The sequence below is a fragment of the Rhipicephalus microplus genome, chromosome 2 (genome assembly GCF_043290135.1).
Source record: "Rhipicephalus microplus isolate Deutch F79 chromosome 2, USDA_Rmic, whole genome shotgun sequence".
Taxonomy (NCBI): Eukaryota; Metazoa; Arthropoda; class Arachnida; order Ixodida; family Ixodidae; genus Rhipicephalus; species Rhipicephalus microplus.
In genome coordinates, this window is record NC_134701.1 from 253,324,990 (window position 1) to 253,339,756 (window position 14,767).

At 45.1% G+C, this 14,767-nt stretch overlaps 1 protein-coding gene across 6 annotated transcripts in view; it reads right to left on the reverse strand.

Annotated features, from left to right (window-relative positions):
- Nucleotides 1–14,767, reverse strand: part of LOC119170119 (C2 domain-containing protein 5) — a 68,264-nt gene that overhangs the window by 44,076 nt on the left and 9,421 nt on the right. For all 6 annotated transcript variants that reach the window (XM_075879690.1, XM_075879685.1, XM_037421172.2 and 3 more), the window contains 4 exons: nt 13,786–13,881; nt 12,588–12,743; nt 11,405–11,465; nt 1,797–1,922 (listed from right to left, as the gene is read on the reverse strand). In XM_075879690.1, the coding sequence (XP_075735805.1) occupies nt 1,797–1,922; nt 11,405–11,465; nt 12,588–12,743; nt 13,786–13,881 (439 nt within the window). The remainder of the gene's footprint in view (nt 1–1,796; nt 1,923–11,404; nt 11,466–12,587; nt 12,744–13,785; nt 13,882–14,767) is intronic.

Below are 14,767 nucleotides of genomic sequence, written 5' to 3' on the forward strand. Positions count from 1 at the left end.
AGGAAGGGTACTATGACTAGTGCTAAAAACCAACAATCAGCTCGCATTCCAAGTTAAGTCACATCCTAAGAATTCTGTTAACACACCACACACAAAACTACACAGCCTCCTCTTCTTTGGGCATCTAGGCTTCAAAATGTGAATTCTCAGACATCAATACTGGTATAGTGACAGAATTTTGTGTCCACTATGACGTCATAGAAATATAAGTGAGCATAATCGGCTGACACATTCACACAGTTTCTTTTTTCCCATTGGGCAGTGATGCGATTGCCACTGCATCCAAAAGTTGTCACCAACAGGGGCGGTATTCTCAGGCTGTGACTAACAGAAATAGTTTTATATTTGTTGAGATTTCCCCGAGACTGCAATCTTCCCACAGTGCCACAAGTGCAGTAAGCCATAAACCTCAATGCTTCCAATGACGATTTCAGCAAAATATTGTAAAAAAAAGAAACTCATTGGAATTCATCAACAGAGGATATGAGGATATAGCCCCTGTGAACAGCTCAGAAACAAAATCAAGGCAGCAAGTGAAGAAAAAGCCTCAACTGACAGGAATATCAACCCATGCAGAATTCTGACAAGCTAGTCTTACTACTTCTGTTTACGTTATGTAAGCAAAAAAAAAAAAAGAGAAAAGCTCAAGATACGAGCAGTTGCCGATTCAGTCGTCTGAAGAAAGCGGCCATGTCAAAGGTCACTATAAAAACTGTCTGAATCATTTGAGAAACTGATAAGCACTATGGCTTAAAACTATCAATGTAGGCACATAAAGTGATGAAGCATAAGCACTAGCAGAAGAAAAGCCAGTTACAGGTGTCTTTTGAGAAACATTCAAATACCATAATGTACAAGATAAAAAAAAACAACTCAGTTTTAATGTCCACTATTGTCCGTAACAAAAGTGAAATTGGACAACCTGTTAGTAAATTGAGCTGTGGTGATAGCTCAATGGCTAAAGGGATTACTAAACAGAAGCATTAAATCAACCTGCAACTCATAACCTAAATATTTTGAAACGTTTTTGCATCTGTAATAAAATGGCTGCTGATAAGAAGGGCAAATAAAGAAGAAGCACTTCTTTATATAAGTTGACTGCATAAGTATCTGCACCTAAGGATCACAATATTTCGATATACACAAGATGCTTATAAAAGTTGCTGAGCTGAACTTTTCTTATCAACCTTTTTTTTTCCTAATTAAGTGTAATATCTTTTTAAACAACTTTGGCCACGGGAAAGTAGAACCTCCTATCACACGAACTATATTGAAGGTATCCCAAGAAGTCAGTGCTAACAAGCTATCATTTTGTCTATTCATAATAGCACAATAACATCACCCATTTTCCAGCCTAGGAGCCCAATATATCAATCTAGCTGAAAAACATTTGAGTGTTAAATTTCGGATTACTGAGTATGGATTACAAGCTTTGGTATCATGGCTCGCTAAAGCAGAGATGCTAAAGCAAAGATGTTTGCTCAAGCTCTTGAATTGTGTATAACTACCCCAATTACGCTTGGCTCTGCAGAAAGGCAACAAATATAGCAACTACAAGAGCTCTCTTTATGCTAAGCAACAAAACATAAATGCCAAGACAGAAAGCCAGTTACGTGGACGGGGTATACTTAATACAGGTGTCCATGATGGGGAAAATGATAGCTCACAAGACAGATGACTTAAGAATGTGCTAGACAATGACTCTCATATGTTAGCTGTGAACAAGTTCATGAATATATGAGTAAAGAGTTATAATCTTCATATTTTATTGTCCACACATGTGGCCTTGGACTTACTCTCTGATGGCTTCCTTTAAAGGTGACAAGGTGAGAGGATGGCCAATCCTCACAAGGGTTACAGCAGTGCCGATGCCTCGTACCACAACACCAGACTCTCCTTCTAAATCAAAGCACTGGCGATACCTGGAAAGCAAGTGGACAGCAAAAATAGAGTCCTCAGTACAACTTTCACTTGTTTTCAGAGGACTGATCACATGACGTGATTATCCTAATCTTGTTATAATCCTTCCAGCCTAAAAAAATTTTGTGTTGTTCAGGTTGAGATCCTAGAGAAACCTCATATGGTGCACCTTGCGTGACCTAATATTCTTTCTAACCAACTTTCCTTGTGCTAAATGTCACTTAACTTTATTCTTCCTGCTCAGTAACCAGCTGAGCGTCATTGTGTTTACCTCCTTTAGCACCCATTTCACACGTTCCAATTCAACATAGGTCAATGTACCAGTTTTTTTTCAATAAAATTCTCTTTGTCCGTTCACTCATCCATTGAGAAGACTAATAGACGATCATGTGGTCTTCATAAAAGCTCTATGCCAGACACAATCTTTTCATTGACGAAGCAAGCTGGCCGAGTTGATGTGCTAACATATTCGGTCGTACTTGCATTGAGGCACAAATAAGGCATGAAGAATTGTGCTCATGTCACTGCATTCTTCATCCCTTGTATGTGCTGTGCTGCACGTTAAACTAAATAGCAGAGGTGTGCAAACATTTGAGTTTCGAATTCAAATCGAAAAATAGCAAAACAAGTAATTCATTTTGACTTGGTCAAAGCTAGTATTTAAGTTTTGAATAATTTGAGAGGACGTATATCTAAAACATGATAAAGGCCAATGGGGAGACTTGGTTAGGGAGGGTGACTAAAACTAACACCAACATTTTACAGTAGGAGCTTTATTAAAACTTTCACCGATATCACAGGGTTGCCGACCATAGGGTAATTACTCAACTTGCAGAAGGTTTCTAGAATGCTATTTTCTTATCAGGCATACGGTAACTTCCACTTTTCACTCATCATTGATGAGCAAAATATGTGGACAATCGACATGAAATCCTCGAGCGTGACATTTCTAAATACATTCGAAACTAAACATTTTGTTTCATAAACTTGTAACTGTCTTCATTCACGTTTCACCAGCACGGGGCAGGCGCGAAAGATAATGGTCATCTTTCAAGGGCAGGGCGATCAATATAATCAATAGAGAAGACGAAAACGAACGTGGTTTTCTCGTTTGGGTGATTTTAGGTGCACGCACAACAAACCACAGGAGTTTTTTTGACGACAGCACATGGCTGAAGAAAAGGACGTCCCATTTATGATGGGGCAATGACTTGCTCTTCACCAAGCTCACGGTTATTATTATTATTATTATTATTATTATTATTATTAAGTAAAAAATGACTGTCTACATACCAATCTGTCTACATACCTACTGTTGCCCCTAAAACCCAAGCCTGGCACCCTAACATGCACCCAGTTGGATGTTTTAACATTCAATTAAATGTGCTCAGTCGTTTCCTTACCTTCCCCTCGCATGTGCATTTATCTTCTTCACTGACTATGTTTATATTGACACGGTATGAGCCGGGCCATGTTTTGGGGACAAAGGTAGAGGAAGAGGAAATGACATAAAACTGTTAAGGTTAGATTGAGTTTAACTATGTTTATTTACAGGAGAAATCAGGTGACGATCGGCGATGGTCTCTCCTGTAAATAAACATAGTTAAAATGAATCTAACCGTAACAATATTATGTGTACTAAGGCAACCTGACCTTGCTTGAATCAGCAAAGCAGATCCACTCGAAATACGTATCATAAATTGCACCCTCAATTATTTCAATTTAACCCTTTTGATGGTTACCTAGAAACAACTTTCTTTTCATTATTGCCATCGAATACATCTTTTCCGCCTCTCTGACTTTTCACAGTACACTTTTTGTAACCATATCACTTACACTGAAATTTGTATACTTGCTGATAAGTACTCCATTTTTTTTTAATATGAGTCAGCCTTATTCCCATGTAAATATAATGCTTTCTCATCTTATTTTCTGTCTTTCATGTTCCCTATTCTCTCTTTGTTGTAGCCTGCAATCTTCGTATCGTGACGTCCCCTCACGTGGTTATCCCTTCCACATAGAGTTATCTGAAATTAACAAGAGGGGACTCTGGCACTGCGATCATTCAGCGACCATGGGAATGATGTGTAATACACAGATTTGCCTAGTCATCGTACTTGCAAATGGTGGATCGCACTTGTGGCTTCATTCATTGCTGTGTTTCGATTTTGTTTCAAAGGAAAGAATGAACCATTTAGCACTTTATGACCTGATTTGAAATGGTAAGCCTAAAAGAATAAGGTGGTGAAGTGCAACCGCTGAACATTCGCTGATTTTCGTTTGGCGAGAAAACAGATAAAACCACACGAGCACACATGGAGCCAGAAGTACAAAGATTAGACAAATCCGTGTACTGCCCATCATTCCCATGCTCGCTGAAGTACCGTGCGTTGCAGCTCCCATAGACACTAGCGCCAGAGTTCCCTCGAGTGTTTATTTAGAAAACTCTATGCCCTTGCTGAGTCAGCACTATAAAAAGGCCAGGATTGCACAATATTGCCGCGACATAGTGCCTGCATTCAAACGCACCCATCACCACGCGCACAGGGACATACATGCGCGCCGTCTAGTGTTGTGCAGAGACGATGATGATAGTGCGAGAACCCAGCTGGCTCCTGCTGATGTGTGCCACGTGCTTGGGACTCTTCCTTGAAGAAGTAGAAGAAGAAGACATCTTTGGTGTTCTGCTGTAACGTGCTACGACCATAGTCCCTTTGAGTTGTGGGCACAGGTTCGCCCTTTAATAAATATGTTTTATTATACCCCGAGTCCTTCAACATCGTTACATTTCTGGTGGACGTGCTGGGTAATGAATCAAAGCCCTACGAACGCAAGACAGCGTAGCCCCGACCACCCGCGAGTTGATCCTCGGGAGCCGACACCTGTGCATTAGAGGACCAGTCGCCGTCTTCGAGGTGATTCACCAGAATTCAGTCCACTCTACTTCACGCCAAGGGGAACTCAGTCAATGGACGCCGCCACCATGACAAGTCATGTAACACCAGCCCAAGTGGTGATAAATCAGCCTCACCAGCCACCAGTATTTTATGGTGACTCGTATGAAGACGTAGAAGATTGGCTGAACCTCTTTGAGAGAGTGGCACGTTTGAACGGTTGGGGTGAGAGAGAGAAGCTCCGCTGCGTATACTTTGCTTTGGAGGACTTCGCAAAGACGTGGCATGAGAACCATGAAACCTCCTTTACGACCTGGGATGAATTTCGGCGACAAGCTCTGGCGACTTATGCCAGCGCGGATCGCAAAGAAAAGGCGCAGGCTGCACTCGAATCCAGGAACCAACTCACCAACGAAAGTGTCGCAATGTATATCGAGGACATGATCCGCCAGTTCAAGCGCGCAGATTCCCATATGACTGAAGACAAGAAGCTACGCCACCTCATGCATGGGGTGAAGCAAGAGCTATTCGCTGTTCTCGTCGTCCGCAACCCACCACGAACAGTTGCGGAGTTTCATACGGAAGCGACAGCCATCGAGAAACCGCTAGAACAGCGGGCTCGACAGTACAATCGAGACATAAACTATGCACCTGCCAATGTCTTCTCTGGACGCCAGCGAAGTGACAAGGACGCCCTGCGAGAACTCATCAGGTCGGTGATCAGGGAAGAGCTCAGCAAGTTGCAAGCACCTCACACTACAGCAACACTGTCTGTCGTCGACGTAGTACGAGATGAACTGAGGCAGATGATACGTGAGCCGGAGCGTGCGCCACAGCCGATCCAACGCATCCCAACGTACTCTGAAGTACTTAGACAACCTGCGGCGTACACCAATGCAGCAGTTGCGATGGCCTCTCCTTGCCCACAAACGGTACGCAGCGCACCTCGTCCACTGGAACCGACGGCTACCTACCTGCCACGAGCCCATGGTGTAGCTCGCTACATGGATCAAAGGCCCTGGAAAAGTGACATTTGGCGTGACCATAAGCGCAGGCTTTTGTGTTTCCGTTGTGGGGAAGCAGGTCACCTGTATAGGTTCTGCCCTTACCGACAGGCAGGATCAAGGGGCTTTCCGTTGTACGCACCATGCCCTCGAAATGGTGAACGGCCAACCGAGATCGAAGAGTACTTGTCCGCGCGCCAGAGCCCACTCACTCCACGCCAACATCAGCCAAGATCGCCGTCGCCCAGGGGTTACCGATCACCCAGCCCACGTGCTTCTTCCGCACGGTCTGGGCACCGTTCTACAAGCCCACACCAGGAAAACTGAAGCAAGTGACCTGTGGAGGTGAGGCCGCTGATAACTACAGTTGCGAAGATCCTCTATTATGGTTTCAAGGTGACGATGCTATGTTTACAGAGGATAAGCGCAGCAGTGCGAAGATTACTTCAGATTTGCAGTTGAAAATAGACGGATATCAGCTAAATGCTTTAGCTGACACCGGTGCTGATTATTCGGTATTGAGTCACAAATTGGCAAAGAAACTGAAAAAGGTTGTGACAAAATGGAGTGGGGCACAGATACGCACGGCAGGTGGCTACACTATTACACCGCTCGGCAGATGCACCTCAAGGCTCGAAATAAGAGGCTTTACTTACGTTGCCGACTTCATCGTGCTGCTGGACTGTTCAAGGGAGCTTATACTAGGAATGGATTTTCTGCAAGCCAATGGAGCCATAATTAATCTGCGCAGATCCAGTGTAACGTTTTCGACCGAACAAGCTATGTCGGTGGAGGAATCGGAAAAGCGACGTCTTACTGCTCTGCGCGTTGTTGATGATGACATCACAGTGCCACCACGCTGTAGTGTAATGGTGCTTGTTGAAAATAAGGCATTTTGTGACCACGAAGGAATAGCGGATGGAAACGTAGAGCTCTTTTTAAACAAAGGAATTTGCGTGGCGAGGGGTGTTGTTCACTTAAGGAATGGCCGCTCAGTTGTCCTCCTTACGAATTTTGGGAATGAATGTCAGCACATCGCGCAAGGTATGGCTATCGCCTATTTCCACGATTTCTGCATGGCGACTGAACTATGCAGTTTAGCGACAACGCGAACCACTCCACAAGAGACCTGCAACGTCGACGCATCAGTTAACGTCAACCATAGGCTCCCAGAATATCAAAAGAAACGATTGTTCGCCCTTATAAAAGAGTTTTCGGGCTGCTTTTCAACGTCCTCTAAGGTGCGACGCACGGCTATTGCAAAACACAGGATTATAACACAAGAAGCCACGAGACCGATTTACCAACACCCATATCGAGTATCGCAAAAAGAAAGAGACGCCATCAAGAAACAAGTGGAGGAGATGCTTTCAGATGACGTGATCCAGCCTTCCAGCAGTCCATGGGCGTCTCCCGTTGTGCTTGTTAAAAAGAAAGATAACAGCCTTCGATTCTGCGTCGACTATCGGAAACTGAACAGCGTAACGAAACGGGATGTATACCCTCTGCCGCTATCGATGATACACTCGATCGACTATGGAGTTTGAAATACTTCTCCTCCCTTGATCTCAAGAGCGGATATCAGCAAATTGAGGTGGATGAGCGCGACCGTGAAAAGACGGCATTCATAACCCCAGACGGCCTCTACGAATTTAAAGCGCTTCCATTCGGCCTGTGCACAGCGCCAGCTACGTTTAAGAGAATGATGGACGCTGTCCTCGCGGGACTGAAATGGCAGTCCTGCTTGGTGTACTTGGATGACGTCGTATTTTCCGCTACATTCGACCAACATCTAGAGCGACTCCGCACAGTATTAGAAGCCATTCGTTCAACAGACTTGACCATCAAGCCAGAAAAATGCCACTTCGCTTTTGAAGAGCTTCGATTCCTCGGACACGTCGTCAGCTCCGACGGCATTCGGCCAGATCCCGAAAAGACAGCTGCCATCGCGAAGTTCCCGACACCCAAAGACAAGAAGTCAGTACGTCGCTTCCTGGGTTTATGCGCGTACTATCGGCGATTTCTTGAAAATTTTTCGAACATTGCTGAACCACTTACTAATCTGACAAAAGACGAGGTGCCCTTTATGTGGGAAAGTGAACAACAGGAAGCATTGGATGAGTTAAGAACACGCCTGCAAGCCTCTCCAATCCTCACCCACTTCGACGATACTGCCGAAACTGAAGTTCACACTGATGCGAGTAACGTCAGCCTCGGAGCCATTATGGTCCAGCGGCAAAACGGCCAAGAAAAAGTGCTAGGGTATGCCAGCCGCAAGCTTTCGAAAGCTGAGACAAATTACTCTGCAACCGAAAAAGAGTGTCTCGCGGTCATCTGGGCCATAAGTAAATTTCGGCCGTACTTTTACGGTAGACCATTCCGAGCAGTCAGTGACCACCATTGCCTGTGTTGGCTGGCGAATCTTAAGGATCCCTCTGGCCGACTAGCAAGATGGAGCCTTAGGCTACAAGAGTACGATGTTACTGTGGTATACAAATCTGGGAAAAAGCACAACGATGCCTACTGCCCGTCACGCGCACCAGTGGAGACGAGTGAGCCGGAGGAAGAAGACTTCCTGTTTCTAGGCGTCGTCCAGACATCAGAAATCCCTCAACAACAACAAAATGACCCCGATTTGCTGCCGCTTATACAGCGTCTCCAAGGACTCAACGTTAAAGTCCCGCGCACTTTATCCAGAGGGCTCCCTTCGTTCTGTCTTCGAGAAGGGTCCTTTACAAGAGGAACTTCAAGCCTCATGGTGACAAGTTTTTACTCGTTGTACCTGCACCTTTACGAAACGAGATTCTGCATGCATGTCATGATGAGCCAACATCTGGACACATGGGTGTCAGCCGTACATTCGCAAGAATTCACCTAAAATACTACTGGCCAAAACTGTTATCAGTTCAGCGCTATGCGAAAACTTGCCGTGAGTGTCAAAGACGCAAAACTCCATCCGTGAAACCTGCAGGCCTCCTCCAGCCAATAGAACCACCGCATGCCCCATTCCAACAAGTCGGTATGGATCTCCTAGGCCTGTTTCCGACATCGGCTGCACACAAGAAGTGGATAGTCGTAGCCACGGACTATCTCACTCGCTACGCTGAGACTGACTCGCTGTACACTGCAACAGCTCTTGAAGTTGCCAAGTTCTTCATCAACAACATAGTCCTCAGACATGGTGCACCCAGCGTCGTAATTACAGATCGTGGCCCAGCTTTTACTGCAGACCTAATAAAATGTCTGATGTGAATGACCCATACAGAACAGAGAAGAACTACAGCATACCATCCTCAAACAAATGGCCTAACGGAGCGCTTGAACAGAACTCTGACTGATATGCTTTCAATGTATATCGAAGTCGAACATAAACTGTGGGATGAAATATTGCCCTACATCACGTTCGCATATAATACAGCCGTTCAAGAAACAACGCGAATGACACCATTCGAACTTGTATTCGGCCGAAGAGTCACCACTCCACTGGATGCCATGTTACCACTGAATGATGAAAGCAGCAATCCACCTGGCCTAGACGACTTCCTACAAAGAGCCGAGGAAGCACGACAGATGGCGAGATACAGAATACGCCGCCAACAGCGTATCGACTCCTATCGGTACAATCAGCGTCGTACCGAAGCGCATTTTCAACCAGGTGACAAAGTATGAATATGGACCCCAGTGCGCCGCCGTGGACTTTCTGAAAAACTTTTTAGCCGCTACTTCGGGCCTTACGAAGTACTCCATCGCGTAAGCGATGTAACTTACCAAGTCAGATCCGCTATACACGGGAGTTCAAAATGCCGCAACCCTACAGAGGTTGTACATGTAGTCCGGATGAAGCCTTACTATTAAAGATCACCGGAAGACCAGTGACACCTACCACGAATCTATTCATTGCCTGACGCCTACCACGAATCTATTCATAGCCTGACGCATCGGGACGATGCGTATGAGGAGGGGGATTATGCCGCGACATAGTGCCTGCATTCAAACAACGCGCCCATCACCACGCGCACAGGGACATACATGCGCGCCGTCTAGTGTTGCGCAGAGACGATGATGATAGCACGAGAACCCAGCTGGCCCCTGCTGATGAGCGCCACGCGCTTGGGACTCTTCTTGAAGAAGTAGAAGGAGAAGACATCTTTGGTGTTCTGCTGTAACGTGCTACGACCATAGTCTCTTTGAGTTGTGGGCACAGGTTCGCCCTTTAATAAATACGTTTTATTATACCCCGAGTCCTTCAACATCGTTACAATATAGTGTCCAGTATCTTAACAATCTGTGCACTGTCGTTGTAGTCCAGCGACCCGTGGTCACTGTCTGTAACATAAGCAAGAAAGCACTCTTCTAAATTTTTCAAACCAACTTTTAAAGTACCTACCAACTTCAGCACCATTACACATCTGCATGTGGTACAGTGATGTGTAGTCTGTACTTTTTTATTGTTGCGCAGCGCTATTTTTAGGCATAGGGTAAAATTGGATAATTCTGACCGTGGCATAAGGTAGCTATCGGTAAAAAGTGAGTATGGCAAAATAAGATTTTTCACCGTGGCATAGAGTATTTTACAAAATTTGTTGGCAACAATGTGATATCCTGGTTCATAAACGAGCGCAAGTTTAGTTTAACTGAAGTTATGCCGTCTCTGCACGTAAAACAAAATGCATAAGAACACTGTGAAGCTTTGCTTTTGAAACGAGGGCACGGTCTTTTCGCGTATCTCGGTTGCATACTTCGCAGGTGCCTTAAAGCATCCCGACTTTGTCCAGCAAGATCAGTGATTGTCTTCACATCTGAAAACTTGTTCACACTAGGCAGTCGGCTCTGCCTCACTGCACCACTTGTTAAGAAACACCCGCCCTTTTGCACAGTTACAGTGCTGCAGGCACCAAAATATCTTTGGGACTGGTTCATTCATGACTATCAAGCACAACATTACCGTTCTTGCAGAACACAGTGAAAAAATGAATCATGGCATCAACTTCGACACCGCCCGGGTCATCGCGACAGAAGGTAGCCACACAAGAAGGCAGCTCTTAGAGCCCTGGCGTACCTAAACACCTGGAAACATTTAACTGCTCAACTGGGACCTAGCCAAGTGTACACGTCCATGGTTTGCGGATTTAGCGAAGAAAACACAGCAGCAACGAGAACGACATGAAGGAGGACGATGCAGAGGGAGACACCGCTAAGAGAAGTCGCTAGCTTCGGAGCCAGCCGTACTGTGCCCCTCAAAGAGGAGAGCGAATCGGTCCCAAATTGTTGGGTCGGTCTTTAGTTTTTTATTGTAACATTAGAAACTTTGGACTAAAAGTGGCTGAAGAGTTTATCTTATTCGTATGAATTTTTAACCAGCCAGACAGATCTCTTTCGAATACATTCTTTAGATATTCGGTACTTTGGGTCACTAATCGGCACTATTACATTTGTTCACACAAAAGTTACAAAGGTTACACACAGCCAATGAAAGCAATACAATGACAAGATCAGAATACACAGAAAACTTGACTTTTTGACATGATCAAGGGCGCAATGCACAGAGCCAGCAAATCAGCCTGAAAGTTATCCTAACATACTTACGCTACAACTGTGTTTCCACCAAGTTCCAACGCTTTGTGGCCGATGCGCCGCTGAACTTCCCCTAAAAGGGAAAAAAGCACCAACACAGAAGTTTGCTTAACAATCCAAAATAAGGGCGCAGAATTCAGTTACAGAGTCACTGTAACCTCACACGTCTACAGCAAGCTCAAAATGCTAATCTATTGGTACATGATGACATCTCAAAAAGCTTGCCGAATATGTTGGTGCTGAACAGCAGTGGTCTAGCTAGAGTGAAAAGATTGCACAAAACATGGCAAAATAAATTGTGAACATATGCCATGTCTCTTCTAGCTTTCCTTCTTATTTTATTAAGCTTCCTATATCCCAGTGTCGAAGCATGACCACAGGCCATGTAGGACTGACAAGACTTACTGACGAAGAGGAGCAACAGGACAGCACAATGGTCCGATAGTCAAGTTGCTATTTTTTGTCTACTGTTGTTGCACCACTTACAGCACAGTCAAGGTTGGAATAATATGAACACACAGCATGCAAGTACAACTATAGCATTGATAACGCTCTCACAGATGTGAAAGTATGAAAAAATCATCCACATATCTAAAGAATGTCAGATGCTGGGTCAGTTGGAACCGTTGCTGCAGCAGGATTCTGTAGTGAAGAACAAGTTCGGAAAAAAAAAAGGGGGGGGGGGGGGGGGGTGCGTGCTGAGGTAGGGACGTTTGCTCGTAATTTTATGGTAAGGTTAAAAAAAAAAGGAAAGAAAAAACCTCCTACATTGAAATACTAGCTTAGATGTACTTTGCTACTATGAAAATTGCTTGCCTTCCCCTTAACATAGCTTTAATGAAAACCAACAGATAATGAAAGTGTAAGGAACGTTAATAGTTTTAGTCACTGTTTGAAGTGTATTGTAGTGCATTGAACCTGCCAGTAGCAAGTTGTCTTTTCATCCAATTTATATATCTATATCACAATAACTAAATCAATAAAGTTGTTTACCTACCTAACTACACAACACATTTCAAACAGAACAATTAACTTCCCCTGCAGCTTCCTTGGCTCCATTATCGGCTGGTTTTGACAATATGGCGCGTAAAACAAAGAAACTAGCCCCCCAAATCCCCTTCCTTCATTCATTGCCCTTTCCTTGAATATTTTTAATAAAGCAGTGTAAAAAGCAAAGATTAATGTATAAACATACCAGAGAGTTTTGAGAACAATGTTTGGCGTGCTTCATTGGATGCGCGAGGGGTGCGTATCTTGTCAATCCACTTGTACTCAGGATCGTCGTTAACGACGAGCTCTTCTACAAAGCCAAGTATGGCATGGGCATGGTAACCCTGGGGGATGCCACTGCCTACAAACACAGGACACAAGGGTCAAGCACACAGCTGCACAAAAAGCTAGCAACTACTCCATTTAACTTATTTAGGTAGGTCTTCTGGTACCCATGAGACTGCACGGTTAGCCCGCAAGCAACAATTTTACAAAGGCCACTGATTACTACTTATGGAAACTGTGAGTGCAGAAATTACAAGACAGAGAGCACAGACAAGCTTGTGCTTTAACTGAGCTGCTACAACAATGGAAGAAGTGGTGCAACATGTGGGGGTGCTGACACCCCCCCGGTAAAGTTGTCTGCGCCGCGTGGCGCACGTGTGTCGCCCCAAGGCTTTATTTCGGTGGTGACCACCGCCGGGCGATAGATGGCGTTGTGTTCGCTTTGAGTACCACTGTTGGTAGAGTGGTAGCGCCGGTGGTGGCCCCTGGCGGAAGGCAGGCCTTGGTGGTGGGCGAGCGTTGGGTGAGCCTCTTCTGCGCGTGGCGGCTGCCGCGAACGGTTGTCTGTAGCGTGGGCCCCCGGTGCTCGGCACCGCGGACTTTGCGCCGGGGTCCCGCGTAAAAAGTCAGGCGTTGGCGCCGCAGCCTTGGGTATGTGCTAGTGTGTTGGGTGTGTTAGTGTGTGTTTATCATGTTATTGTGTGTTTAGTGTGTCACTGCGTTATGTTGTTTGTATGGTAGTGTGTTAGTTAAAATTGGTGTATCATTCGGCGGACGATATCGTCGTCTAAATTAGTTAATAAATGTATGTATGTTGTGTGCTTTGTTCCGACCGTGTTCACCGTGTCCGTCACTCCAAGAGCGCGGCGTGGCGGTGCGCGCGTTCGCCGCGCCGAGACCCCACAAACACGACATACACAGGAACATAACTTGAAAGAATAGACTGTTGGGTGTGTACACTTTTTGTGCAGTTTTCTTGATACAGCACAGGAACACAAATCGCCACACTAGAGACACACGAGACAAATATTTCTGTTCCTGTCATTACAGAACTGACCAGGCAGCTCAAAACAACACTATTCAGAGAGAGAGAATCAAATAGAAAAACTACTACTCACTATAGAAGAAGCGCACCCCACATGATGACTCCCGGTACCGATTAGAATCACTAAATAGGTCGATTCGAACCACTAGGTTGACCTCCCCCCGAATACCTGAAAAGTCAAAGGTGTAAGATTGGCATGAAAATCTGACAGGGCACACACTCACTAGCCAGCTTTCAACATAATTTTTTTTAAGAGACAGTAAACAACCACGGGGTAAAAAATTTTTAAGAGAGAAATAATCGAGCATTTACACAATGCGACATGGTGCCACAAGAACTTTACAAAATACTTGCTGTATTATTGAAGTTACAAGGTACAGAATGACCCACATTGACTGGTTTCCGTTTATCGCTCATCCGTCCCATTTTTCTCTCATGGCAGAGAGGGGTAAACATACCGTCTGTCCCGACTACGCCCACTTCGTCGGTGTAACACGACGTGAGCGATTACGTCATCAGCGCGTAGCCAACGACCGAACAAGGCTTCCTTTGTGCGCACATATCATAGTGGCACGAGAAGGAAGCGCGGTGGGAGGCATAGGAGGCGCCAAGAATGTATGCATTCTTCTTCTAGCGGTAAAGTAGCGAGACCCTTCTTCGTATCGGAGGCTTTCGTTCTGGCAGAACCACTTGATTTGGTAGTCTTGGGCTCTACCAAATGACAGAGGGCAGCAGAAGGAAATTAAAATGCGGACTGTGCAGCCAAAACTTCATCACCACAAAGCCAAGAAGCTGCATTGTAGTGCAAAGGATCAATCGACAAGCTTAGTGGTACATAATGTTGTCTGTGGCCAAGATTTCATCCTTGTGCCTACAAGGAGGATTGGTCAGGCATAAAGTAGAGGTGCAGGAATAGTTTTTTAAAATGAAGGATCTGCGCAGCACACAGTGCAGTAGTATTCACAAAATGTGATCGCCGTGGCCTACTGCATAAATAGGCGAGCTTGTTTGTGGGGTGTAAAAAAGAAGTCTGAGCCTGTTTACTGGCCCTGTTC